Consider the following 26,341-nt stretch of genomic DNA (forward strand, 5'->3'; position numbering starts at 1 on the left):
CCATGTACAAGGATGTATTCTCCAAAGTCAGCTGCATCGGAACGAGGCTTTCTAAGCAGGCAATTAGATCTGCTTCATGCAGTTTTCAATCGCTGTTGTTGGTGTTTCTACTCCGCTATTTTCATCTTTGTCATAAAATATGCACAGGCAGACCTATTGTTGTCCTCAGTGGACGACGTCTACGGGGGGGAGGCAGGTAAGGTAATGACTCTTCCTTTTTTTGCTGAGGATGCCAAAGTGTTTCTCTTTGCTCTGTAAGGGCAGCACATTTATTGGAGTTTGTACAAAAGCACCTAAAGAAACCACATTTAAAGCCCTTGTCAGACAGAGTGAAGGGAGTGGTCCTCGGTGGGCAGCCTCCCATGAGTAGGTGATTATTATTGGTGAGCAGGTTCATAATTCCTCCTAATTAGCTGTGGACATAGAACATAAGGAAGTTAATGATGTGGAAATCAGTTGATTCATTTATTGTTAACGTACAATTGTACTTCTGTAGGGATAAAAATACATACAATAAATGAGTGATGTATGCTGATCTTTGATTCAGTATGAAAGGAATATGGTTTATTTGAATGCATATCCTGATATATCATCATTGATATTACTGGCCTTGCTGCACTGTGGTCTGTCTCGAAGGCAGTGTTTCTCAACCACAATGCCGTGGCACATAAGTGCACCGTGAGAAGCGATCAGGTCGGCCGTGGAAGATCATCCACCTGATTGGTAGTCTAAGGGAGTGGGATCTGAACTGAATCTTGGAGAAACCCCTGACCCAGGTGAAGGCCCTAGCAGTGGTCAGAAGAAAAGGTGAGCTCAAGACAATGCAATGAAAGTTATCTCGCCTTTGGATTCACTCATACTGGGGAACAAACTGAGCCGATTCCACAATGCCTGGAGTGCAGGGGGAAATTGTCACAGTGCCATGGTTCCAAGTAAACTTAAAGTCGAGACAAAACTCCCATCATTTCAAACCAAGAACACAGACTATTTTGTTCAACTTCGTGAACAGACAGGAAGCGCTAACGAGGAAAACCGCCAAAACAAGTAAGGAAAGCTCAAAGCGAGCTGCCAAGTTGCTGAACATCACTAAATGGAACTGGCCACAGACAACAGCAGAGACATTAATACTTCTAGGCTGCAAAATGATCTGAAGAGATGGTCGGTGCTCACACCGCTAAAGAAATAACCCAAGACCCTCTCTAAAATAATACAGTGTTCGGATGCATTGAAGACATGTCTGCTAGTATTGAAAAGATAGTTTTGGAAAGGTTGCCAGTGAGTGGAAAATTTGCATTGCAAATCAATGAATCCTTGGATACCATTGGCCATAAATGTGCGCTTTGTAAATCGAGACATCATCAGAGGAAACTTGGGATGGAGCAGCTGGCATGCTCTGGAACAGCAAAGGGAAAGAGCAGCATCGAATGTCGTCTGAAAAAGAAAGCATTCGCCTAGCTCCTGTACTGGAAGATGATGTGCACATGATAAACTTTGTGAGGACCAGACCTGTAAAATGTTGCATGTTTGCATCACTGCATCAGGAAATGGGAGGTCCGGTGGCTACCCGCGTGAGTTTTAGCTCCTTTTTCTGCGCTGTGGGAGACAACTGGTAAATATCTGCAAACTCTTAAGCAGAAGTTTCCCTTCACTTTCCAGTGATTGCCTTGACTGGGTTAATAACCCATGCAGCTCATCTGCAGCTGGAAAGGACAGGACCTGACAGGAGCCGGAAGAAATGACTGAACTGAGTCTAAAACAAAGCTTTTCTGATCGAGCTTTGAGAAGAACAACCTCTATGTGAGGTGGACTTTTCATGCACGACTGCTATAAATATGAAAACGGAGAGGCTCAGAGTTGCTGTAGAGACAACAACAGGCCAGTGTGACGTGTGTTTGCTGCGTATTTCACCATGCTAGGATGATAGCGATTTTAATTGGTTGAAATAGAGACTAGCCTTACCAAATCAATATGCATTGAAGGATTTTGGCACCAAAGGATGGCAGTGTAATTTATTTGTGAGAATAAAAACTAGATTTACTGCAACATTCAAATGACAGTAAAACAATCAGAAAAGCTTTTCCCAGACGTCGTTCCACTGTTGTATTTATTCTCATAATATTTAAGTTTACTGTACATTTGTTGGCTGCATTTGAGGACAGCAACAGATTATGCATGAGGTGGTGCTGATAGAGTTTGCAAGCATTTGTTGAGGGCTAATGTGGGTGTCTCTTCTACAACTTGTTGTTCGCCTTGGAGATGAGAAATGGGGAATGGAATCATTGAACCCCATTCAGACTGGATTTGTGGGAGATGGGGTCTCATTTTTAAGATGAAATTACATACGGTTTTGAAATGCACAAAAGCTGCCCCCCCCCCCCCAATTCATATTTATAGTGCAGAATGCACCTCATTGACCTACAGTCTGACAAACGTCTATTAGGTCATTGCTTCATGTTTACTCCTCCATGAAACTGATCTTTCAACACATGCTCAGAGTCAGAACACGCTTGCCCTCTTTGCATCTACATGCATACAGATGTCAGTGATGTCCATCCAAACACAGTTCCTCCATCGCTGATCGTCTCTCAGCTGTTCTACCTTCCCTTCAGACATTCAACCAGATTTCAGCCCGCTTGTTCAAGCCCAAAACAGACTCTCATAAGTAATACATCAAAAGCACTTAGCGCTCGTTGTATACATTTTGTTTAACATGTTGAAAGTAAAGTAAAGATAAATAGTTTTTTAATACTATTTATTTATTATATTATTGACCTGCTATACAGCTTCCTATCTTTAATGTAACAAAATCATTATTGTTTTGATTAGTTGCACTGCTAAACGACATTATTCAGTGCTATTTACAAGAGAAAATTAGTGTTGGGCAGAAGTTCAACTCCTTGATGGTTTGGCCCTTCAACACAGCTCAGATTGGTAAAAATGAATCACCCACCTCTGACATGGATTGTGTTAATCCCCTGTAATTAAACCACCTTTGTTTTTGTTTGCCCTTTAAATGGATACTGGTTGCATGTTATGCTTTCATGGATATACAGACAGTTGAGACTATATTATTTAGCAGATTTTAAATTGATTTATAGATACTGCTCAATAAGCTGAGCATTAATATTATCCTCAGGAAGAGTAAGTCACACTATCTTGCAAATCAGCCCAACATAAGACTTTTCTACAGCAAACAATGTGATCCTGACAGGGAATGCACAGGTGGAACTAATGTTATTCATTGCACCAGTGATCGTAGTCCGTCACTGCCAGGAAGAGAGAGGCGTCTGCCTCCAAACCATTCGCTTATTAGCATAAAATATAAAATGATTCGAACCAAATTTTCTAGGTGAGTAAATTTGATTTTTTCCTTGGTTCTCTTTCATGTCTGAAAGAGAGGTGGCAGATGAGCCAGCTAGTGAGGAAGATCCGCCTGCTTACTGCGGAGGCAACTTTGAATTGGAATGAATATATTGTGAATAGCTGACACTCAAACTGGCTACATATGTGTGTCGTCTCTGTCAGTAGCCTCCAGTATTACCTTCACATACGAGTAGAATTCATTCCAGGACCGAGCTCGTATAAAAGCGCTCGTATATCGCGGTATTACTGTACTCTACTGTTAATCTGAAAGGAAGTATTGAGTGGTAACTAAGTTTTGTACATGTCTTCCTAGCAAATGTTTGGGGCGAATGCATGTGGCTAACTTATTGAGGAAGACGCTGTTCTCATTAATCAAGATGTCAATATCTTGCACTATTTTTTGATAATAATTGAAATAATCACATTGAAAATAATAATTGCAGCATTTAGCCATAGTTGTTTTGGTCCAGAATCGGAAAAAGCCCCGTTACACATTGTATTGTAGAATCATAACCTCAATTTTAGTAGTTTTTTCCAGACCAGCTCAAACCGACCTTTCAAATCTTTTTCTCATGCCAGTAAAAGACTTGATAGCTTTGCTATTTTCTTGTGGTCAGAAAACTACTTACTGAGGTTCATTTCCTATAGTTGTCAAGTTGAAATGTCAAATTAAATATCTGCTAATAATATAATGGATGCCTTGTTTTAATCTCAGTATCAAAGCTGAAGTTCCAGGTTGTCGTTTTATTTATGAAAACTGAACTCAGAGACTGCAGAGGTCGACTGTGCAACTCGGTTCATTAGTTTGTCTTGGTTACATTTTTATTTTTGATGAAATGATTTTTTTTTACCAACAATGCTTAATTAACAGCAAATCTGATGTAATTTCTGTCAACCAGCAGGACTTTGTTCAAATGGACCCGGTTTGTCGTGGTGGTTATTGGCAATTGTTGGTTTTGAAAATTCTCTGTTAACAATATTTTGGAAAGTAATACGTTTGAAAACCCTTTGTTAAAATTCACACCGGCATTTGTTTCCTTTCGCGTTGTGATGCATCTATTTTAATGGTTGCATCAGTAGCGGCTTGGCGTTCAAGTCGTGAGGAGCTACTACTGACTCTCCTGGATTGATAAAGATTCTCCTTCCTCCTTCTCAGTAAAGACCATTACCCTCGCTCTCACTTTGGAGTTGCAGAGCACTGGCCATAATGTAATTTCGAGAGCCAACAATATTCTTCCTGCCTCTCACGCTCCATGTTTAGCCTGGCTGTGCTGCATAAATGAGCCGCTACTCTGACGGGCAGAAATATGCTCTGTTGGAACGTTGTCAGTCTCACGAACCAACAGATTTGACCCAAACCTTGAGCACTGTGCTCTCAGCTGTCGAGATACAGGAGGTTTTCTGGGAAGACACATATCCAATGTGATTTAGAGCACTTTAACTCTTGAGATGAACAAATCAGATTTGTTAAATGTGACCGGATTGTGTCCATGCATGTAGCCACATGACTATCCAGTGTGGTGAGTCCCGTCACCACGTTGTGCTGATTATAATCATGTGTTTGAAAAGGAAACATATTTAAAGTATAAGCTTTTGTATTTTGCATACAGGCATGTGTCCCTCTCTTGTGTGCCACAATGAAATACTATGAGAATGTGGTTTGCAGACAGATTTATGATTTATTTATATTTGCAGGTTCCCCCCATTTTACACCTCCCCCTCCTCTCATAAATAATGAACAGCCTATAATATAACAGGAAACGTGTTTTGTTCTTGAAGCCACAATTCAAAATTTAAAGTGCTGTAAGGATGACAAATTTGGTTATTGGTAATTAAAAATCTGGAAAAATAATGTCACCGTTTAATGCGAAAAAAAAAAATACTTAAGATAGTATACTATATATGATATTTCAGTAAATTGCAGATTATGTTCCCATTTTACAGATTGTCTTAAAAATGTAATTTCATTTAATCACGCTTATACTTAATTATATATATAGTTATGATATTTAACTATTTCTAATGTGTTTCAATATATGCATTATATGATGTTCAAGCCATTGTTGGCTGTTGTACAAGCATTGCTACTGTTAGTTCTAGTAATATTTACGAGTACTACAGTAGTATTACTTTAGAACGGTATGTTATCCTGAGAAAGAGCAACGTATTAATAGATCTCATCTGTCACTTTTATATGAACTGGATTGTTATTGAGAATGGGTCAATGGCTTAGTTCCCCTTCACTGTATGAATATGTGTTTTCCTTTCACTACTGACATTCGGTAATGCATTGAATACGTTAGGATGCGGTTCCATCCATTAAACATTTCGGGGGGGGGGGGGGGGGGGGGCGGGCATGGGGGATATTGTAGTTAGCGTTGCTTTATTATTTAATCGGTTGTGACAAATGCTGAGAGAATGGCATCATCAAAATATCCTCCCCACTTGTTAAGTGAAGCAATGCCAACGCCTGCGCTGTCAGATAGTCATGGCTGCCAATGCCATTTAAGCCGTGCATTCATATTGTACTAAAAGCAACAATATGAAAGCTGACAAAGCTGACAAAGTCCTTTCATTAGTTTGTCACACTGACATCGCTGCCAGGAGTTGTTTCATGTCTGCTGTTCGACATGTATCCCGTCGAGGCCGTAAATCTTTGCTTCCCTCTCGCTTTGAGATATGCAATCCAATAATACTCCGTTCTGTGGCCTTAACTCCAACACAAGCCTCATTTAAAACACAGACTTTTATTGCCTCAGCTTTTTGTTAATCAAACCATTCCGTACCTGCTCTCTGCATCAGTCCCTTAAATGAGAGACCAGTCAGATACACTGACTGCCTAATTTTTATATTTTTTACTCTGAAGCAAAAGAGTGCTATTCACTTTTTCACCAAAGTGAAATTTCAATTGTATGATTGGAATCTCCGTATCAATTAAAACTGTCTAAATTCTGTGCCGTTTCTTTCAACTGAATTCAAATGCCATGAACCCACATACAAGAGTCATGTTGTCCTGCAAATGATCAGTCTAAATTGTGTTGTGTGTTTTTGTATGTGTTTTCCATTTCACAGGGATTGTGAACTTCATACATTCTCCCGTTAACACAAAATAATTCTTCAGGCTCCCCACTGCCAGTGTGCTCATTTTCTATTGCATCAGACTTGGACTCCTGCCGTCTGTTTTCAACACAACGCTGTGTCGAGTGTCCTACCAAAATAAATTATCCCTTTAATTAAGATTTCATGGAACTTTTGTCACACTTAAACAATGTCCAAGATGATAAATGATGAGATTACGTTCATTTTTCTGGTGTGATATTTAGGATAAAATGTTCTAATCTGCTTGCTTGATAATATCAGACATGTAATCCGCAGCTGACGGGGCTGTGGAACAGCAGTAAGTATTATAGCTGTGGAGACAAATAATAGCCACCATTTGACTCCAGATATTCTTTTGCTTTTCCTTGATGTAAAGAATTCCGAAAGCAACTCGTTACAGCATCCGTCTGCTTCCTCGTGAGCTTATGTGATCTTAATACCTTGAAGCATCGTATCAAATCTGTTTGCATCAAATAACCTGGACCCATATTGCAAAACTCAGAAACGACAGAAAGGTCAAACCAAGTGTACTTGGAGAAAAGCAGCTTTTAAAAAAGTATATAAAGGATAGTGAGTGATGAGTGGCTGGCTGGAGCGACAGCAAGGCAGGAACCTTCTTCTTGAGCAGGGGTCGGGAACCTTTTTGGCTGTGAGCCATGAACAGCACATATTTTTAAATGTAATTCCGTGAGAGCCATACAAAATGTTTAAAACTAAATACAAGTAAACTGGGACCATGAGGAAAGAGAGAAAACAATCGAAACTATGATGAAGAAGGGGCAGGGAAACTGTATAAATTTAATAAACCTCCTCATGTACATGATGCAAATCCAGGCACGGCACTACCACACATTTAATTCATTTATTTTCTGGTCTGTTGATTAGACAAAAGCATGATAGACACTATGTCTTCTCGAACCCTAGAGAAACAACCTCTCATTTTGCCTACAGTGCTGTTGTACGTGCTGCTAATAATAATACTTTGGTTTTATATAGCGCTTTTCTGGACACCGAAAGACGCTTTACATTGTGCATTCACTCCATACTTGGTGGTGGTAAGCTACTAGCCACAGCTGCCCCGGGGCAGACTGACAGAAGCGAGGCTGCAAATTTGCGCCATCGGCCCTCCTGACCACCACCAACATTCACTCGCTCACTACATTCACACAGGCAATGTGGGTGAAGTGTCTTTTCGCCTACACTGCTGTCGTAAGGACACAACGACAGTGTACACATGTGCCGGAGCTGGGAATCGAACCGCCAACCTCTGAATCATAGATGATCATAGATTAACCACCTGCGCCATGACAGTAATGCTTGATTTGATGTAAGGAAACTGTTGTAATAGGGCCCTACCACTTCCTTTCCAGTCGTCCACAGTCGGGACGGTTTAAACCTCTCTTCCAGAACCCTGGAATGCACTTCCCAGGTGCATTCCAGGTTGAAGCCATGCCATACCCCGATAACCCAAATATCTTCCATATCAGGCACATTACCGGCTGAGGAGTATCTGTCTTGACTTCCCCAGTGACTGAGGCTCTGCAAATGCATGCCAATACGTGCCAATCTGCCATCTCTGCAGAGTGCACAGGCCTCTGGTTCAGGGGCTCCTGAAAGGGCAGTTTTCAACACTGAGCGAGGAGTCGTGCTTTCCTGCTCCACAAAGTGCAGGTCATGAAAGGCTTTCCTTTGTGAGTTGTCAGATGGACAGCCAAAGCCTTTTTCAGGTCAACCGAAGGTCCCTCACTATGTCTAACCTGGTTTTTGCTTTGAGACTTCAGCCCATCTGCTCTCTCAGTGCATGTCGTGTTTTTCACGAGATCCCTGGCGCAGCATTTTAAGAGTAATCCTTCAAGTTGGCAGCTTCCCTCTCTGTTTGCCTTGAACATGGCCCACCCAGATACAGACACCTCCCCCAGTTTGCATGAATATACCTGCAAATGAGTTGGGATCTGAAGATTAGATGAATCGGGACCTCCAACATGCAGTATGTTCATAGCTCACCCTTGTTAATTGTCTCTTCCAATATTAAAATTAAGGTTTTAAACTTGCATATTTGACTTGAGTTCCTTCCATCGTGTTTGACAATCCACTGAAAAAGGTCCATCTTGAAAGAAAGCTTGTGTGTGTTTGTGTGTGTGTGTGTGTAGTTAAGCCGCAGCTGCTTTGTGGTTTTCTGATTTTGTTCAAGGACCTACAAGGACCTTGTATCTTATTGTGCTCTTGTTAGATGAGTAAATTAAATTGCTAAAACAGGAGTTGTCCATAATGTTAAAGCTCCAGGGGGGAAAATTGTATCAAGCTTGCTCTGCTTGGCTTTGATGTCGATTAGCCTTCATTTCAAATCTATTTGAATAAAACAAAATGAGGCTCTCATCTGTCTCGTACCGCAGCGACTGCATATTCTGTTCTGGCTCCTTCTGCCATCTTTGTTTTGCCAACTTGACTACGAAATCCCAAATATTAGTTTGGGACTTCTTTTTTATTTCCTCTCATTGTAGATGTTTTTTTATTATTATTATTTGTTTATGTGTGAATCCAACAGCGGGTTCAACTTTCTTGAACCCAGATGGGGACTCTGGGACGGAGGCAGACAGCGAGCCTCAGCTGGCCTTTTACACCGATCCAAACCGCAGTCGCCGCCGGAGTCGAGGTATGAGAAATGGTAACGCCAACAGCGCGTGGGGCTCAGGGGGTAAGGAGGACTTATACGCCTATAGACAGTTTATCCCGCCATTCGGTGGTACTCCCATCACCACGACGCATGACGAGTAACCTTTACAGTGCATACAGGAGATGGATGCTCCAGTGTTGTGTGTGCTCGTGATTCTAACTCCTAAAGCACTGTGCAATATATATATATATATAGTATTGTGTTTATATTCATAAAGCAAGTGTGTGTAGAATGGTATCATAGTGGTGGTGAGCATGTAACACTGATCTCTGTGCATCTGCATACAATCTTGTTGACTGAAATCAAACAAGACAATGAGATCTGAGGTTCTTAAGAGCACAGCTTTTTTTTTCCGTTTGCATCGTGTGACATGAAAAACAATTGTATTTTGAAATAACATTACATACAAATATTATTTCTAAGGAAGCTCAAATGCAAATGCTGTCAAAGTGAAGTGGTGCAGCATGCTGTATCTGTCCGCATGTCTCGTCCCTGCAGCTTCAATGTACAGTTATGGTTTGTGGAAGAGACAAGTGAAAATGCAAGCAAAAAAAAAAAGAAAAGACAATGGTCCCAAAATAATGGCTGCTGTCAGAAGGTGTTACAAGCCTTTACAACGCCTCCAAGCCAATTATTATTCTGCCGTCATGTGCACAGGTGTCACAAACACAGCAAAGCCCCCCAGTGTGGCCCACACCTTTAATTAGAGCAAAGCTTAAAAATAGAATAAAGTGGCTGCTGCGCTGCGCCAGCTAGGATGTTGTGATGTGAGGGAAGGGATGATTCATGAGGTGTGACAAAAGTATCCTTTCATGTTCAATGATAATTATTTTTATATTTATTTTTTAATGTACAAAAATGTCAAGATTATTTAAGAAAAAGGATGTCAAAAAGCTAGAATTATGCCCTGCATCCACTTTCCAGCTGGACTACTTCATTAAGTAAACTAGTTTTAGACACAATAGAAGAGGTCAGCGTTCTACTTTGCGTTTTTGTTTAAAGCATCACCTCAGGCAATGTTTGAATGAGAAAGTTCTGCCAGAGTAATTTAAAAGTGACAATGCAATTGCGAGTTATTCTGCCCGTGAAAAAATAAGCGCTTAGAACAAAGTGTGAGTCGCTTCACTCAAGGTCACTGTGGTCTTTGTGCGTGTTCGTGTGTTTGTGTGTGTGTCCATGTACCCATGGCCCTGTGGGTATGAGGTCACGTTTAACACTTTCTGTGTGAGACTCTGTAGTGAAAGAGATAAGGGAAGAGTTCTCGCTCTGGCAGAGGGGAGACGAAAGAGGGAACCATTTCATTTAGGCCCATTTTTCTCACCTTTTTTTTGACTTCATCCCAGCCTTAATACCCTTCAAAGGTAAAAACCTATTTCTGAGCCACTGAGTTGTGTGTAGTCAAACCGTCCCAAAAGCCTGAGGTTTGTGTTCCGAAGGTCCTTTTCATGGCTCTTAAGCCCTTGCTTGGCTTGCGTGTAAAATGTCTAGGCAGTTTGTGTCTGTGTGCATGTATATTCATGGTATAAAAGGGTTTTGGGGGGAATCAGTAGCAAGTGATTCTTCACATATCTTCGTTAACCCCCCATTCCCCACCCCCTCCCTGTGTTTCCTTTCTGCAGCAGGTTCCCCTCGGAGCCCCATCAATAAGACCACCCTAACTCTGATCAGTGTGATCAGCTGTGTGATCGGCCTGGTTTGCGCCTCTCACCTCTCCTGCAGCCTCTCAGTCCGGGTAATCCTCCACGTGCCGGAACACCTCATTGCTGATGGTAAGGCTTTACGCCGCACACGGATTGTGAATGCAGCCTTTTCACACACAACTCTCTGGATGCGTACATTTCTGATGCAGCTGAGCTGGCATTTCCTCCCACTCTTTAGGGAGTTCAGCTAGCTACAGCTTTCAAACCAAGCATTTATGTCCTGCAGCTAAGCCACTGATTTGCTTTACTCTTTCAAAGAAAACGGTAAATGCCAGGTCGACCACCCTCGCAGTAAATGTGCCCTCAAAGTACATTGAAGCCAGGTCGCAGTGACCACCTGTAGTGAGCACTCCATCACTTTTCCCCTTGTACTTTCTGATTTGTTGACCTGCATTGCTAATGAATTTCAATCTAGCGTTTGCAGAAGAAGAAGAAAAAGTCACCATGGGGGCCAAGCGCCGACGTCTGCTAGCTCATTGGCATTTTTCAGCTGTCGCAGGAGTCTGGACATATTATAAACTGTGACTGGGTTCACTCATCTATCATCTGGAGGTCTGATTTGATTCAAAAGCTGCAGTTTTCCGGTGGTGCATATGTTGGCCTGCCAGGGAGGTAATAAAATTCCAGGGAGGCATCCAGGGAGACAACTTTGAAAGAAGAGATGAAAGATGGTGGATTTTTGTGTGTTGAATTACAAAACTGGGATCGATTTAGAATGTTTCCATAAATGTCTCCACAATCTCATCAGACTTGATTTGATGTCACGGTGAATCAGATGGAAATCTGGATTCGACCACTTGGGAAAGAAGCTATTAATGCCAACAGCTGTGCCGGAGTCTGCATCCAGTGAAGTGAGAAGCACAGAAATGTAGTCACACCTTTATCCCTGCCTTGTATGTCAAGGAAAGTAATTATAAAGAGTGAGAAAAAATCTTGCCTCAATGTTTGAAGTGGCCTCACAGACCATTACCAAGCACGGTGTTACCGTTTCCGTTGCTCATTTGGGGTTATATTATCACAATGTCTTCCATTTACTGCCCTCCTACAAGACATTTAGTTAGTATGATGGTCAGTACATTTATTTAGCAAATGTCCATGTTGATCTTAGAATACATTTCATGACACAAAGAAGCAGTCTTTAAACAGATCATATATGCCATAAAACCAGAAAAATTGCTGATTGGATTCCAAATTTTAAATCTTTTACATTTATGACACAACATGGTGATGCAAACAAGATGTGTGTGTCCATTGCAGTGCTCGAGTTTGAACGGGCTCATCAAAGATGATGGTATCTAACTAGGGCACATATAGCCTGCCAAGACGGCATTAAATATGCTCGGTTTAGCACATACCGAGTGCCTCCAGTGTTTGCAGATGCAGAGGGCTGTGGTCAATGTGTGTTAATGCTGATTTCTAATGAGCTCATAGGAGATCTGAGACTTTGAAGGAACCTCGTATGCCAGGTTTCCTCTGATCCTCAACCTGCCAGAGACCAAACTCCATATTTTGGAGTTCAGAATATGCAGTAAGCAACTGTGTTCAATATGAGAAGATTCTATCAATAAAATTAATATTGATTGCACATAAAACCAACCAGTACATGAAATAAATGTCTCATCATCCTCATATTTTGCCTCACTTACCTCAGTGGTAGAATGTAAGCCAGAACCAGAACCAGAACCGTTACAGTGCATCCTGGCAAGATTTTCATGATTGTATGCAGGAGCCTATCCCAGCTGACGACAGGCAAAAGGTGGGGCACACCCCGGATGAGACGCCAGCTCACAAAGACAGACGCCCACTCATACTCACACTCACACCGACGGGCAATTTTGGATTTTGTCACTCACCTAAGTCACATGTTTCTGGAGGTGGGAGGAACCCGGACAGAACCCAAACAGACACAGGAAAAATGTGCAAACTCTGCAAGGCAACCGCGCTATCTACTGCGCCACCGTGCTTCACAACTTCATTTTAATAACTTGTAATTATTAATAAAATATAAGTTGTTGTTTTTTTGGTCTGGATGGTTGACATTTTAATATAGTGTTTCTGGGATAATATGTTGTCATCTTTTAAATACTTAGTTGCCATTTGCTTTTTCAAACATTAATTGTTCGGCTCACATCTTCATCTCTTTGGAAGATCACTGCATCTTGTGCTTGACTAATGAAGAAGAGTATTTTAGTTACAAGCTCCAAAATTATTTTCTCTTTGTCCACATTTGAAGTGATGAAATCTACTTTCACAAAAATGTTTGTATGTGCTTTAATTAATTTTTTGTCCATCTGCCTTCCACTTGACCTCATTTTTCATTGTCATTCAGGTTCAACTGTTTTTCAATTTCTCATTTTCTAAACCTTCTTCTGTTCTCCTCAGGATCAAGGTTCATTTTGCTGCAGGGGAGTCAGTTAGAGGCCTCGGACTGGCTGAACCCTGCCCAGATCTTGTTGTACTACCAGCAGAATGCCAGCGGCCCCTGGGTCAGCGAGCTGTGTGGACGACGCCTCCTGGATCCCTGTGAGCATCAGTGTGAACCAGAGACCGGTGAGCTGAGACGCTAAACAAGTCTTGCCTGTTACTATGGAAACCATATTATAAGGTTATGAATGAATTTTTTTCTGTCTGTATTGATGAGTTTCATGTCATTACCTGAAGAAATCGGTTATATTAAGAAAATCCATTATATACCATAATGCTGCAGGTTTTAATTGAACTTCAGACAATCAGCGACTCAGATAAGGAAAATTATCAAGATAGGGATGGTGTTAACGAAGAAGTATGGTGCTGTCAAGTAATTTAACATTCAAATTCACTTATTGCATAGTTTTTGACTCAAGTAAATATGGTGGTTTTGCCATATATCCTCATTGCCTGTTGGGAAATACATACAATACTCAGTATCGGGTTTTTTTTTATTTTATGATACTATATTAATCATCATAGGGGGGGACACTGTTTTTCACACTATATTCTGTTATAGGTCAGTAGTGCACACGCATGCACAAAGGTTCTATAGACATGCACATATGGGGACAGATGGTGGCGTGATGGGCAGTCACATGGCCGTGCCCTGGGATAAGCTTTTGGGATCCGGGTCTTGCTCAAGGGCACCCCAAAAGGTGAACTGGCACCTATCCGGCTGCCTGCTACGACTACTGCACCTTAAATTGTAGCGATTTAGTAAGTTTTTAAAATTGGTTGATTAAAGTGGCATCAATTTAGGTGGTCCTGGAGGGATTCACAACTTCCAACCACTTCCAACCACTTTGTTGAAGCACAACCAAGTGGGGGGCGCGTTTAGATACCATCTTTCATACCATCCTCCTCAACCGTTTATCTCACTACCACTGGAACTACTTTCTTCTGGTTTCAATCATGCCTCTCCACGAGGCAACTGATGATACCCTCCAGCCATAGTTAATACATTTGTGCATCAAGGTTCTGTATTTAGTCCACTTATCTTCAGGTCATCTGCAAACATGATCCCATTTTCCACTTTTATGCCAATGACATGCAGCTCTCGGCCTGCACTACTCAATACTCAAAATCTGGCTATTATTCAAACTATTTAACCTCAGCAGCAACAAAACAGAGCTCCTGGCTGTGACCTGTGGGGCATTGAGTATGGCGGTTGGATATCTGCCTCTGGACATGGGCAGCAAATCAATGTGCCCATCCTGTGAGGTCTACAAGATGGGCATTATTCTGGACTACATCCTCTCTTTTCAATTTCACATTAAATCCATCACCAAATCTGCCTTCTCCCACCTCAAAAACATTTCCACACTAGGCCCATCACTTTCCAACTCTGACTCACATCCAAAAATCCATAACCTCCCACTTGAATTACTGCAGTGGAGTCCTATTCAGAGTACCAAGCAAGGCTCTGCACATGCCACAGCACATCCAGAACATGGTGGAGTGAGGGTTGGGTTTGGGTGAGAACCCAGACACTTTTGCAGAATAAAGACACACTTCAAATTAGGATTATGTGCAGCTATTTTACCTAATGTTTTATTTAAACCATGTACCACATTCAACGTAAAACTTTGCAGAACCATGTGCCAATTAAACAGAATTTGGAAGGAAGCAACTTCTGACCTTTCCCATCTTTACTGTGGAGATAGTGGAAGACTTTAAAACAGAATGATGTGGCACATCTTGTTGTGACAGAATGATTCGGCCTGAAATATGAAAGCTATGCAAACAAATTCCCCTAGATTTTCAAGACAAGTCACCATGTCGTAATCTCACAAAATCTAATTTCATAATTGTCCTTGCCACTTAAATTCAGGTGTTGATTTTGATTTGCTGTTGGAGCCTAACTAAAATATCTGTGATTGAGACCAGACAATGGCCGAGTTTAGATTGTTTAGAAAGTTTCTGCCATTGTGTCATTCAAAATTGGAATGCATTTAGAGAACGCTTCGGCCTTGCCCTGCATCCATTACTCAGCAGCTTAACTATTCTGTGAGAAATGCAAATTGAGCTAATTAAATCAAAAAGCCATGCTAGTATGTCACCCTGCTATCTTTCTTTGCAAAGGAAGCAAGCAAACAAACAAACAATAAAATCTACACAACTGAAAATACATCATCCCACCTTTTTTAGATGATATATGAACCATACCAAGGGACATAATGGCCTTAATGCTTTTTTTTCATGTGATGCATTCATAGCAAAACCATTGCATTTCTGTGTTTATCTCTGGCTGTGTTTGTCAGCGTGAGCATAGTGTGTGGGGGCTGCAAGGCGATTGCTGGGGTGCTATAGATAGCGTAAATCCAATCCTTATTTCTGCTGGAGGAGGTACTGTTGAAAACTGAAATGGAGTGCGATAATATCTGTGCTGCTCTGAGAGATGTAAAAAAAAAGATGTTGGACAGAACCGACTGAAGCCTCAACCTCACCCTTTGACTGCTAAAGTCAACGCGATCTTTTCACGCCACGGCCAACCATAATCTGGAGGGACCTTTATGACGCACCAAACGGATGTTGTTGCTCTGGAGACGTGTTCCCACTTCGTTATTGTCTGGTTAATCTAACTGTGTAGTCAATCGCTGTGAGGATGTCTGCCTCATGAGCTCAATAGTTTTTGTGAAGAAGTGACAATAAACCATGAAAAAAAGCATAGTTCATTCCAACTGTTTATGCCCATCAGTTCCTGGCTATGTAAGGAGCAGCCTTTAAATAAAATTAGCTTCGTCTGGTTGTCCTAAATGCAGTTGAGTTTTACGTCTGTTAAAGGATGATAACTATCTTATGAATAGCTTATAGCTCACCTACTGAAAATTAAGTGTGAAACTGAGAAATTGGCTCAATGCCTGTATCTCAGGTAATTAGGAAAGGCAATACCCTGCTAGTGTAAAAAATATTTAAGCTTACAGTGTGATAAAAGAGCAATTAAAGTAGAATTACAGTATTTAAATGTCAAGTGCTGCAAAAAAAAGTGTTGCAAAAGCAGTCTGTTAATAATAGAGTATATCATTTGCATAAATAATTGCCCAGTCAGAATGGCTGATCATATGTAATGTGAAGAAACTTTCTGACGTATCCTGGCTGATTCTTGCAGCAGTAGTAGCTATGTAGGACGAAGAGAGAGACAAAGACTGAGAGTATCAATAGCCCAAAGTGAGACACAGTGGTACTCTTTTTACGTACTACTAAGTGCTTTTATCGTGGAATGAGTAGTAGCAGGTCCAGTTTCCTGTTGAGAGTCTGTTCAGGTTTAAGGCAATTTCCGTTTAGGCTGTAAGCATACATAAACCCATTCTCAGATCTGAAAGTTCTTATTGCATTCTTATCTAAAGGTTTTGCAAAGCAACCTGAGTTGAGCTCCTTTCACCTTCGTAAATATATATATATATATTTATATGTATATATACATATATATACACACAGTTATTTACTGACTTTAAAAACTGAAGAGCAATATTTCAGCGAATGTTGCCTTTAGGACTTGGGAATAATGGGAAATCATTAAAATGGCCCCTTGTGAACAAACTAAAGCATATATACTAAATTATTTAAAGATTGACTTTTGTAATGTAGTCAGTTTTCCTATTTGTTGGCTGACGTGTGTCGTTACCAATATATTAGTGCAGAGTTTTTATTTGGTAACAATTAAAATGTCTTAGATATTATAAATGAAGCTTGCTCTCGGCTGCAAGCCGGCCAGTAAACGGAAAGAGGTTGGACTTTTAAAGGAAGTAATTCTACAATTAGCAAAATGGATTTAGAAAAAAAAAGCAAAAGTCCAACTTCCTTAGTAGGTTTAAACGTAACAAGGATGAACTCAGTGAAAGCCTTACTGCAGGCCGTGGTCCAGCAGTTGACCTTTACCATTAACATCGGTGCCACAAAGCGTGCCCCCTTCACTTGCCGTCTGTTGAGCATGAATAGAGCATGTCGTACATGCAACTCCTGAGTAATCCTCTTAACCAAAGGTGAAACCACAGCGATCACACTGAACAAAGTCAAGGTCAGTGTTTCACCGGGGCAATGACAACGAAAAACAAAGCTGACGCTTCACTCGTTCTTTTTCATCAGTATATCAAAGCAGCCCATTCACGGAATTCACATCCACCCAGCACTCAAATGATACCGCGTAATATGTGAGGCATTGGGTGTTTTATTTTAGGTTTCTTAAGGTCTTTAACCTCAAGGTTATACAGATAAAACATCCACCTCTAATACAGTTGCACAGTGACAATCATTACCCCGATATGTTGCCTTTGGCCTGAGTGTTGAGTAGAATTTGTGAACCTGGGCAATCGGAGCAGCAAGATAACTGCGAACTACACGAACAGAGACCAAGTCAATTACATCTAGACAGAAAAAACAAATAACTACACGTTAACTGATGGACAGCATAGTGGCGCACTGGGTAGCACTGTTGCCTCAAAACAAGAAGGCTCTGGGTTTGATTCCTTTCTGCATTTGCATGGGGTCTTTCTGTGGATCATCAGTTTTCAATCCCCCAAACACATACAATAAAATAATGGAGCTGCAATCTCAGTCTGCTGACATAATGGTGTGGTAGTGAGCCACTTATTAAATATGCCAGAAACCCATCCTCTGACATCATGCACAGCAGGGCGCATTCTCACTTTCACTGGTTGCCATTGGCCATTAGCTGCCATTTTTAGAGCAGAGGAAAAGTGCTTGTCTTGTAAAACTCTTGTAAAACAAATTTAGGCAAAACAATGGCTCAGGAAAGCTGAAAAAACTGACAACTCATTAGAAAAGGGTATTTAAGAGCTCTCTAACTGCATGAAGAGGGTGATCATCGGGATGGCACTGACTAAACTGGAAGGAGAGGAGTAAAGGGAATACAAAGGGGCTTGACTCTAATGAACGCATGATTGGATCACTGGCTTTTTGTTTCCAGGAGAATGCCTTTGCCTTGATGGATACATGAAGGACCCAGTGCACAAGCACCTGTGCATCCGCAGCGAGTGGGGACCCAATCAAGGGTAAGTCATTGTAGCACTCATCGTGGATAATAGTTGCTCATTACCAAGCAGATGAAATGCTGGAACATAATCCAACAATGGAGTCTTGCATCAAACCTGCCGTTTTTAAAAAAGATACACCAAAAAACAATGATGATTGCATTGCAAATTACGTGAGGGTTAGTCTACTTACTTATTTTACAAATAGTTCCAAATTAGATTGGAGTTATTACAAAATTAATGTGTTTAAAGTGTCTTTAAATCATTGCTTTTATGTCAACAAACCCAACGTTTCATCTTGCTGCCACGTAATTAAACAATTTACTGTCACATCCCATCTGCCTATTGGAAATGTCAAATCCCAATTTAAAACCCACATCTTTACAGATTGCTTCAATCATGTCTCCTCCTATTTATTTTTGTTTAACATTTTAAAGCAAATATTAATGATCTATTAGAGTAGCAATCAACACTTGTTTTTGTTTATAAATGGGCTGTGCAATTTAATTTGAGAGAATATGAACGGACTTAATGGTGTTAAGCCTTTGAAAGTAATTATCAAGCTTCCACACCAAGCGTCTGCCTGGCTGACCGTGCAGCACGCCGGGGCTTCACTCTGCGTGAGTAGTTAAAGTGGTATTCCAGATATTCAACAATGCTCTCCTGTAGAGTTGGAGCTCGCCGGAACCTCCGCTATGTAATGCACACTTTTCATATCCTATTTGCCATTATTATTATTAAACAAGAGAGTGATGCTGCTTCACTGTGACATCATCAGGGACGCATTGACGGCACTCCTTCAGAGCAACACCTTCTCTTTGTAGGATGCCAGCTGTTTTGCTCCCCATGACATGACATCTCGTGTCAGCAATGTTCACCTTGTCTCCATAGTCCTGCAGATAAGAGCTGTGAAGGCCTAAAATGTATCATTAAATAATGTTCAGGCTGAAAGAAGTTAATCAAGTTGTCAGTGCTTTAGCAAGATCTACCAATGCAAGATCACTTCATGTATAATACAATAGTGATAGCCTGATATCGTTCAGCATGAGACAATGCTGTCTTTGAACCTGCAACAGGAAGTCGTTTCCAGACGTAATTGGAATCCCCAGTGAATGTTCATTTTTTGGGGGTCGATATTTTTACTGATATTGAGACAACAGAATTTTCTCCTACACGTCCACCCAACTGTGAACCTCTGCGTCTTATACCCCCCGGTGGTTTCCTGTGTGACAGAGTGGGCATCCCAGGGTAAATATTTAATGACCACAGCCTTTTGTTTGGAACCTCCTTTTTTTTTGCTTACAGCGGTGTAGAAAGTTTGCTCCCGACACTTCCCCTCCCTACGCTCTCACTTTGCAATCTGTCAACTCCCGAAGCTGCCACTCTCCATTAAATGCCATCATTCTCTCTCTCTCTCTGCTTCAATCCACCCGTATCCTCTCCTCAATGTTTTCCTTGCTCTTTTTCACCACTTGTCACTGTCTGCTCTCCCCATAATTATCTTCCTCTCTCTCCGTTTCTCATCCTGTCAGCTTCCCTCATCCGCTCCCCTGGTAAATAGATACGAGCCAAAGTCACATTACATGTCACCTGCCGAAGGATCCATGTTTCAATCGGCATGTTTGCACCCAGCACACATCTCAGTGCAGCCAGTAATTTGGGGGGGCCTCTGAGAGGGTGATGCCTTGAAATTAGACATTGAAACATGGGCTGTGATTTGTAGATGGGCACACTGGAAAATGTTGACCCATCACTTGCTTTGATTTTGTTTCATTGTGCCTTGTGCCTTTTCCTTTTTCCTGACGGATTCTCTTTTTCATGCCAGGCCCTGGCCTTACACCATCTTCCAGCGTGGGTTTGATCTTGTGATGGGAGAGCAGCCCTCTGATCGCATTTTCAGGTAAGTGGAACTTCACAAAACTTCTCCAACCACATTTCCTGTGATGCTGCACCATGCATCATCAACACCCCTCATAATGATTAGAAACGCCTTTCATTTACAGACTTGAAGAAGAACAAACGGTCTTTAATACAACTCTGACTCCCCCATTGACACTACAGCAGTCAGTACTGCGTTTATACAGATGGAGTAAGACAACAACACATCATCAGAATCATAATATTGCTGACTTTCTGCAAGTTAAATTTCTCTGTTCACCTGTGCAGGCTTGCAGTGTAAAATATATTTGTCCTCAGACTGCTCCCAGAAATCCAGTCCTCTTAATATGAGTGTTGCAGTCTGTGGCTTTAAAACCCTGTTGTCTCAGGATGCTGAAAAACTCCCTTGAAGATCAGCAAGCTATTGGAGAGCCACGTGTTCAGTTTACCTGAGTGGATACTAGCATTAAAAACCATAAGCAAAAGAGGCCATCAGTGTGATATGGAGGCTAAAATGTAAAGGATGCTTTCAGAATCCTCAGAGGAGGCACATGCTGAAAGTCAGCATCCAAACGCTGCATTGGCTTCGCCTCCTGAGGGTGCATGTGGAGACTGCAAACATGTTTTCCAGTAAGCAACTGTTTTCTCACAGGAACTCTTTACCTTTTCCACTTTCTCCTGCTCTTAGGTTAGGGTGAACCCAATAAATCATGCAGCAACACTGGTCCCCAGTTGTCTGTTATAAAGCGGTGCTCGTTAAATGGCTGCTAATTTGTCCTGTGGTCACCATGTGCGTCATACCGCATCACAGGGAATTCAAGCACTGCTGCTGCAAAAGGTCCCATAAGAGACCGAGAAATGACTCACGAGAGAAGACTTTCCCAATAAATAATACATCATATTTGCATAGAATTTCGACCTCACAACGGCTATGTAAAACACCCTGTTTCACAAGAAGTGGAACAACTGTCGCACTTTCATTAACAGACCAATTCACTTTGAAACAAAGGCATAAATTTGGGGGGTGGATGGGGAGTAAATGCTTTCTTTAAACGACGGTTGCATCCCCCACAGCTAACCCCATCTGCCGACCTTTCCCTATTCTGAATTACCTAGCATTTTTTTAAAGTTCAAATTAAACTGGTTGTTAACCATTTCATCAACAACTTCCCCTCATTCCTACTACAAGTCCTCATGCATAATGTTTCAGCACTATTATTGCATTTGATGCTAATCAGAAAGCCCTTCTTCACTTTGGGTCACAAGTATTACATGTCATCTGCAGAGTGTTTAGAGATTGATTATAGTCATTGACTCACAAATAAAGATTTGTTTTAAAGCCCATATTCCGGACATCTGCTGTTTGCAGATTTATAGCCCTGTTGCATCTCAGGGGGAAACTCTTACTGGCCCTTCTTTGTCGGGTTTTCTCATTTGGTATGCATTGTGTCCATTAGCACACAATGTCCTTCTGCTGAAGAAGAGTTATGCAAAAGAGATATATTTGCTGAAAGGTAGAATAAATAACATCTAACTGAAGGAATCGTATTATTCTGGATCACTCCTGCAGCGAAGACATCCATCTTTGCAAAACAGACATTTTGATTTGGCATGTGCATTAGAGCACAATGAGGCCTTGATGAAGTGTTAACTTTACGGACACTGCAGCACTTTACATGCATAAAGATCTGTTTGTTTTTGTCTGCGCATGTGGCAACCTTTGGCAAAACCAATGTTTTCCTGTTGGACAGTTTTAAGAAGATGAATCACACTGGTAGTTCAGTGGCTTCTCATTGGGTCACAGTTTTTTTAATTTCAGCATTCAGCAGCAAAGGTGACTTGCACATAATGATCCACAGAACATAAAAAATAGACTCAGATTGTTGTTCCCTAGGAACTTGAAGCCACCCCCCCCCCCTGCTGCATGATCCACATCTCGATCAACTGGGACATGAGATTACATGCCAAACTCCGTGTGCAGAAACCTTAAATGGATATTCTGTGTTATTATTCTCATCATCTCAATCACTGTTACTCATTTGAATTAGAGTGCAGCCGTTTCATTCCCTAAATGGAGTCTACATTTAAAATAATGAGGAACAAATGTATGCTTGCAAAGGTTTCGGGTAAACTAGACAACAGAAGGGATAAAGCGACTGCCGTAACAGTTCTTAAATGTTAGCGGTACGTCCGATATGATATGATGTCTTGTGCTAAGCATAAACGATTTGATGTAATTTAGATTTCTGAAAATCTTGTTTTTAGTCATTATTAACCATGCTGGTAAAAATGTGAACAGTCCATTCTTTTTGTTGTTTTTGTTATTAATTTTAGTTAATTAAGTTAAATGAGCTTCTCTTTATGTTAATATTTAATTGTTGTTAATGACTGATCTCATCAAATAAAGCAACGTAGCCCATAATGTGAAGCATCAATGAAGAAAGCGAGTTTTCCTGCTTTAACAGCTGTTAAGTCAGTATTGCACCAAGCATTGTGTGCATGCTCCTTGCTAACAAAAATGCTTATTGGTCTCTCTATTCCTTCCTATTTAGTCTTTTTATTCCAGTTTATCTTTGGGATCTTGAAAATTACACAGCTTTATCCAAGATCCAAATGAGGGGTCATATATTTGATGCTGAAATACGGTGCAGCTCAAAGATTCAGCTTCCTCTGGCATCACACACCAATTTGGGGGCTGGCATCACCAGTCGCAGACTGTGTTCTTGATCATTTCCTCCAGTAATATTATATTTAAATTCCAATGCATCTGCCATCTGAACCTGTTCTAACTTTTAGGACCCAGGTTCAAGCACAAGTCAGAATCCCTGAAGATGTAGTTCAGGGAGTTAATCAAAGAAATCCATAAGGTGCAGGCAGATGGGTCCGGGTGATGGACCTGACAGGAAGCCAACATATCTGACTAATAACAGGCACACAAGGAGAACACCAAGATAGTGCAATGTGTACAATTAGAATACTTCAATGATGAAACAAAGATCAGAATGGGATCAACAGATAAATCAACAGAACATCACTGAAGATAAACTCAGGAGATAAAGCATCACAGCCTGTCAAGGAGGACGGAGCCTTGGGGTGTATCTGCTGAGAAGCAGCAAGAAACAGATGCAGGCGGACAGTAGGCGACGCAGAGGGGACATTAAAAGGAGCAGTTAGTGTTTTCTCTATTGAATGATGATCGTTTTGGCCATTGAACATTTTGCTTTTGTCGAGCTCATGTAGCAGCTGAAGCCTTGCGCACCTTAGTCCTGATTTCTGTTTTTGGTCTTTCTGCGTTTTCTTATCTGCACTTCGCATCCTTGGTCCCCTTTCTTCTCCGCTGCAGATTCACGTATACCTTAGGAGAAGGAATGTGGTTGCCACTGAGTAAAAGCTTCGTCATCCCGCCTGCTGAGCTCGCCATCAACCCCTCAGCCAAGTGCAAGACAGACATGACCGTTATGGAAGACGCAGTGGATGTCCGGTAAGACGTGGCACAACATTCTGTCTACCAGCGTTATTTTAAAAGTCTGAATGTTTTTGAGACATGGTAATGGTAACCAACGTTTCTCTTTCTAATTAATTCTTTTAAATGCTGCACTGAATAATTTCCAGGACTTTGTCGCTCTAGACACTTATTGTCTTACTATTATTAATTGCATATACTGTTATTTATTTATTTTATTATTCAGTTGGGTCTTGGGTCTTATGCCACATTCCTAATACCCATTATTAAGAAGATAATAAAATGCCAAGATTGAAGACAAAATTAATAATATTACAAAAAAAAATGTTTTATATAAATAACAATGAAAGGTTTTAAACCATGATGAGCTTTTTGTTTCTGAAATGGTTCAGAAATCACAAATCTCTTCCACAGTAATGCATTTTGCAAAATAGTTTGACGACCGTATCATATATTATAAAATACTGTATGTATTTTCAATGTTACTGTCGCAATACTTCTTTATTGCTGAGTTGAAAAGGACGAAAGTTCTTTAGTGGCTCTTTCAGTCTTCAGATGCAAAGAGCCGTCTCAGGACTCTTGACGATACCTTGATTCCCCTGAGGTAGAATATTGTAGACTATGGATATAGATATATAGAAACTTATTGAAAAAAATGGCATTAGAAATAAAAAGAATAATACGAGTCCAGTGTTGTGAGGACTAAAAAACAATTAAGGAGACGTCCACTGGTTTGTGCAGCTGATTTATTTCTTCATGTTTATGCCATCATTAATTTAGACGCATGGCAGTACGATTTCTATTTTCACCTCCAATAACAGTGTCATTCATTCATATTAAGCAGGCATTTTCTCAATGAAGCTGTCAATTGGTCGACATCAGCAGGTAAGAGCTCAGTGACACCTGAAAATAGAACTGAGATGCCAGGCTTAAATTAAAGGCTTAAATTAAATTAGTGGCCTCTAATAAATGAAACATTCATCAAGGTGGAAGAAGCGCTATGAAGCTATTATAAATTAAATCAATCCATCCTTGGTTGGCATTTTGTGAGGGAACCAACGACAGATGTGCAAAGTGGGTGGCAGTGCATCTAATTGTTGTCTTCAGGTTGCATCAAAGTGACAAACCCACCTGCAGACGCCCCACAACTCAGCTGATGCCAATGCATGAAGCTCGATCACTGGTTTTTCAAGTATGAGTACTTTGTTGCTTCAGCTCCACATGTATTCATAATGAAGAGTCTTCATCTGCTAAGTAATAGATGTGGCATGTCTGCTTGGGAAAGTGCATTTAAAACAAGATTTATCAACCAAAAACAATCAAATACTAATAAACACAAGGAATGTTCAAAACCATAAATGGCTGAAATGCTGCCTGCTATGAAGACAGATTAATGGTTCTGTGCTGCCGTGCTGAATATGGAATATGTGTGTGTGTGGCTCGTCATCTCATCTTCGTCTCGTTGAGAGCTATGAATCACCCTCCCTCAGATGCATCCGTGATTTGACAAAGCTATTGGTTGGAAATGAGAGACGGAGATTCCATCTGACGTGTGAACCAACTTCAGAGCCGAAGCTTCTCTGACCAGCACTTTGAGATGCAGCTTCTTTTCTTAGCTCTGAGGAAGAGTAAGGGATGTTTCAGCCGTCGTCTCAAGTCCTGCTACAATATAAAATAAAATAGTTATTGGACAAAGCAAATTAATTAATTTACATGTAATTAATTAATTTACATGTAATTAATTTACATGTAAGGTTTCATGATATACCATTGAACATGTTTATTTAATTCTAACCTGTTTCAGTGTCTGTAAATTTAGTTTCATATCAATATTCAGTCAAATAAAATAATAATTAAATACTGCATTTGGAGATGCTGCATTTTTAATCCCATTTAAGATTAGTTCGGTGTCTGCTGGCGCCAGGCCGGATGTTTTCTGTGTTACATAACGTAGTTGCTTTAAATGTTTTCTCTCTGCACGTGCACTATTCAGTCTGCCTCGCTGTGTTGACACATTCCGATCCACCTTTCTTTTTTGACATTTTATTTTTATTTGGCAGCTTCTTTCAAGACGCTGTGTAAACAACTAATTTCTTTCTGATCTATGCTCTTATGAAAGCGCACTCCGTCTCTCCCGGGGGGCTACAGGGGAACATTGCTGAGACATTCCTGTAGCTGCTGATTTGCACTGCTTTTGGGCTGTCTTCCCCAATGCTCTATAATCACTGATCACCCTTTCTTGCTCCCTGGAAGATGGAGCTCTGCTCATCCTCCTGCTGATTGGGCAGCATCATGGTGGTTAGGAGTGGATTACCTTCAAATGCAGCCAGTAAAATATTATCGAGGCCAAACTTAACCACCCTTAGAATAAGATATTGTGGTCGGGCTCTAACAGCAAATGGGCCAGTATGCTAATGACTCTCCAGTACATTGTGGGACGTAATAAATGTTGTAGGCACGTCACAGAGTCGCTCATATATGTTTTATCTAATTACTTTTTGGGCAAATATAATCATAGGTAGTATTGTGAGTATTTGTGTGGACTGCGGTTCCAAAATAATTTTGCTTTTATAGCGCTTTGTGTTTGATCCTCTGCATGGGCCCTGCTCAGTGGGCCTTTTTTAAATGAATGGGTAATTATCATATAAATTTGCTTTGTATGATAAAACCATCTTTATAGTTGGAGAGTTTGGGGAGCCATAAA

The 26,341-nt window shown here is 40.8% G+C and overlaps 1 protein-coding gene across 1 annotated transcript in view; it reads left to right on the forward strand.

The window, feature by feature from the left end:
- The window catches only part of astn1 (astrotactin 1), a 212,818-nt gene that overhangs the window by 57,983 nt on the left and 128,494 nt on the right, over positions 1–26,341 (forward strand). The window contains exons 6-11 of the mRNA XM_068748822.1: positions 9,008–9,157; positions 10,756–10,905; positions 13,219–13,386; positions 18,233–18,317; positions 20,122–20,196; positions 23,518–23,655. Coding sequence (XP_068604923.1) covers positions 9,008–9,157; positions 10,756–10,905; positions 13,219–13,386; positions 18,233–18,317; positions 20,122–20,196; positions 23,518–23,655 — 766 coding nt within the window. The remainder of the gene's footprint in view (positions 1–9,007; positions 9,158–10,755; positions 10,906–13,218; positions 13,387–18,232; positions 18,318–20,121; positions 20,197–23,517; positions 23,656–26,341) is intronic.

This window comes from Brachionichthys hirsutus, chromosome 15, assembly GCF_040956055.1.
Source record: "Brachionichthys hirsutus isolate HB-005 chromosome 15, CSIRO-AGI_Bhir_v1, whole genome shotgun sequence".
In the NCBI taxonomy this organism is placed as follows: domain Eukaryota; kingdom Metazoa; phylum Chordata; class Actinopteri; order Lophiiformes; family Brachionichthyidae; genus Brachionichthys; species Brachionichthys hirsutus.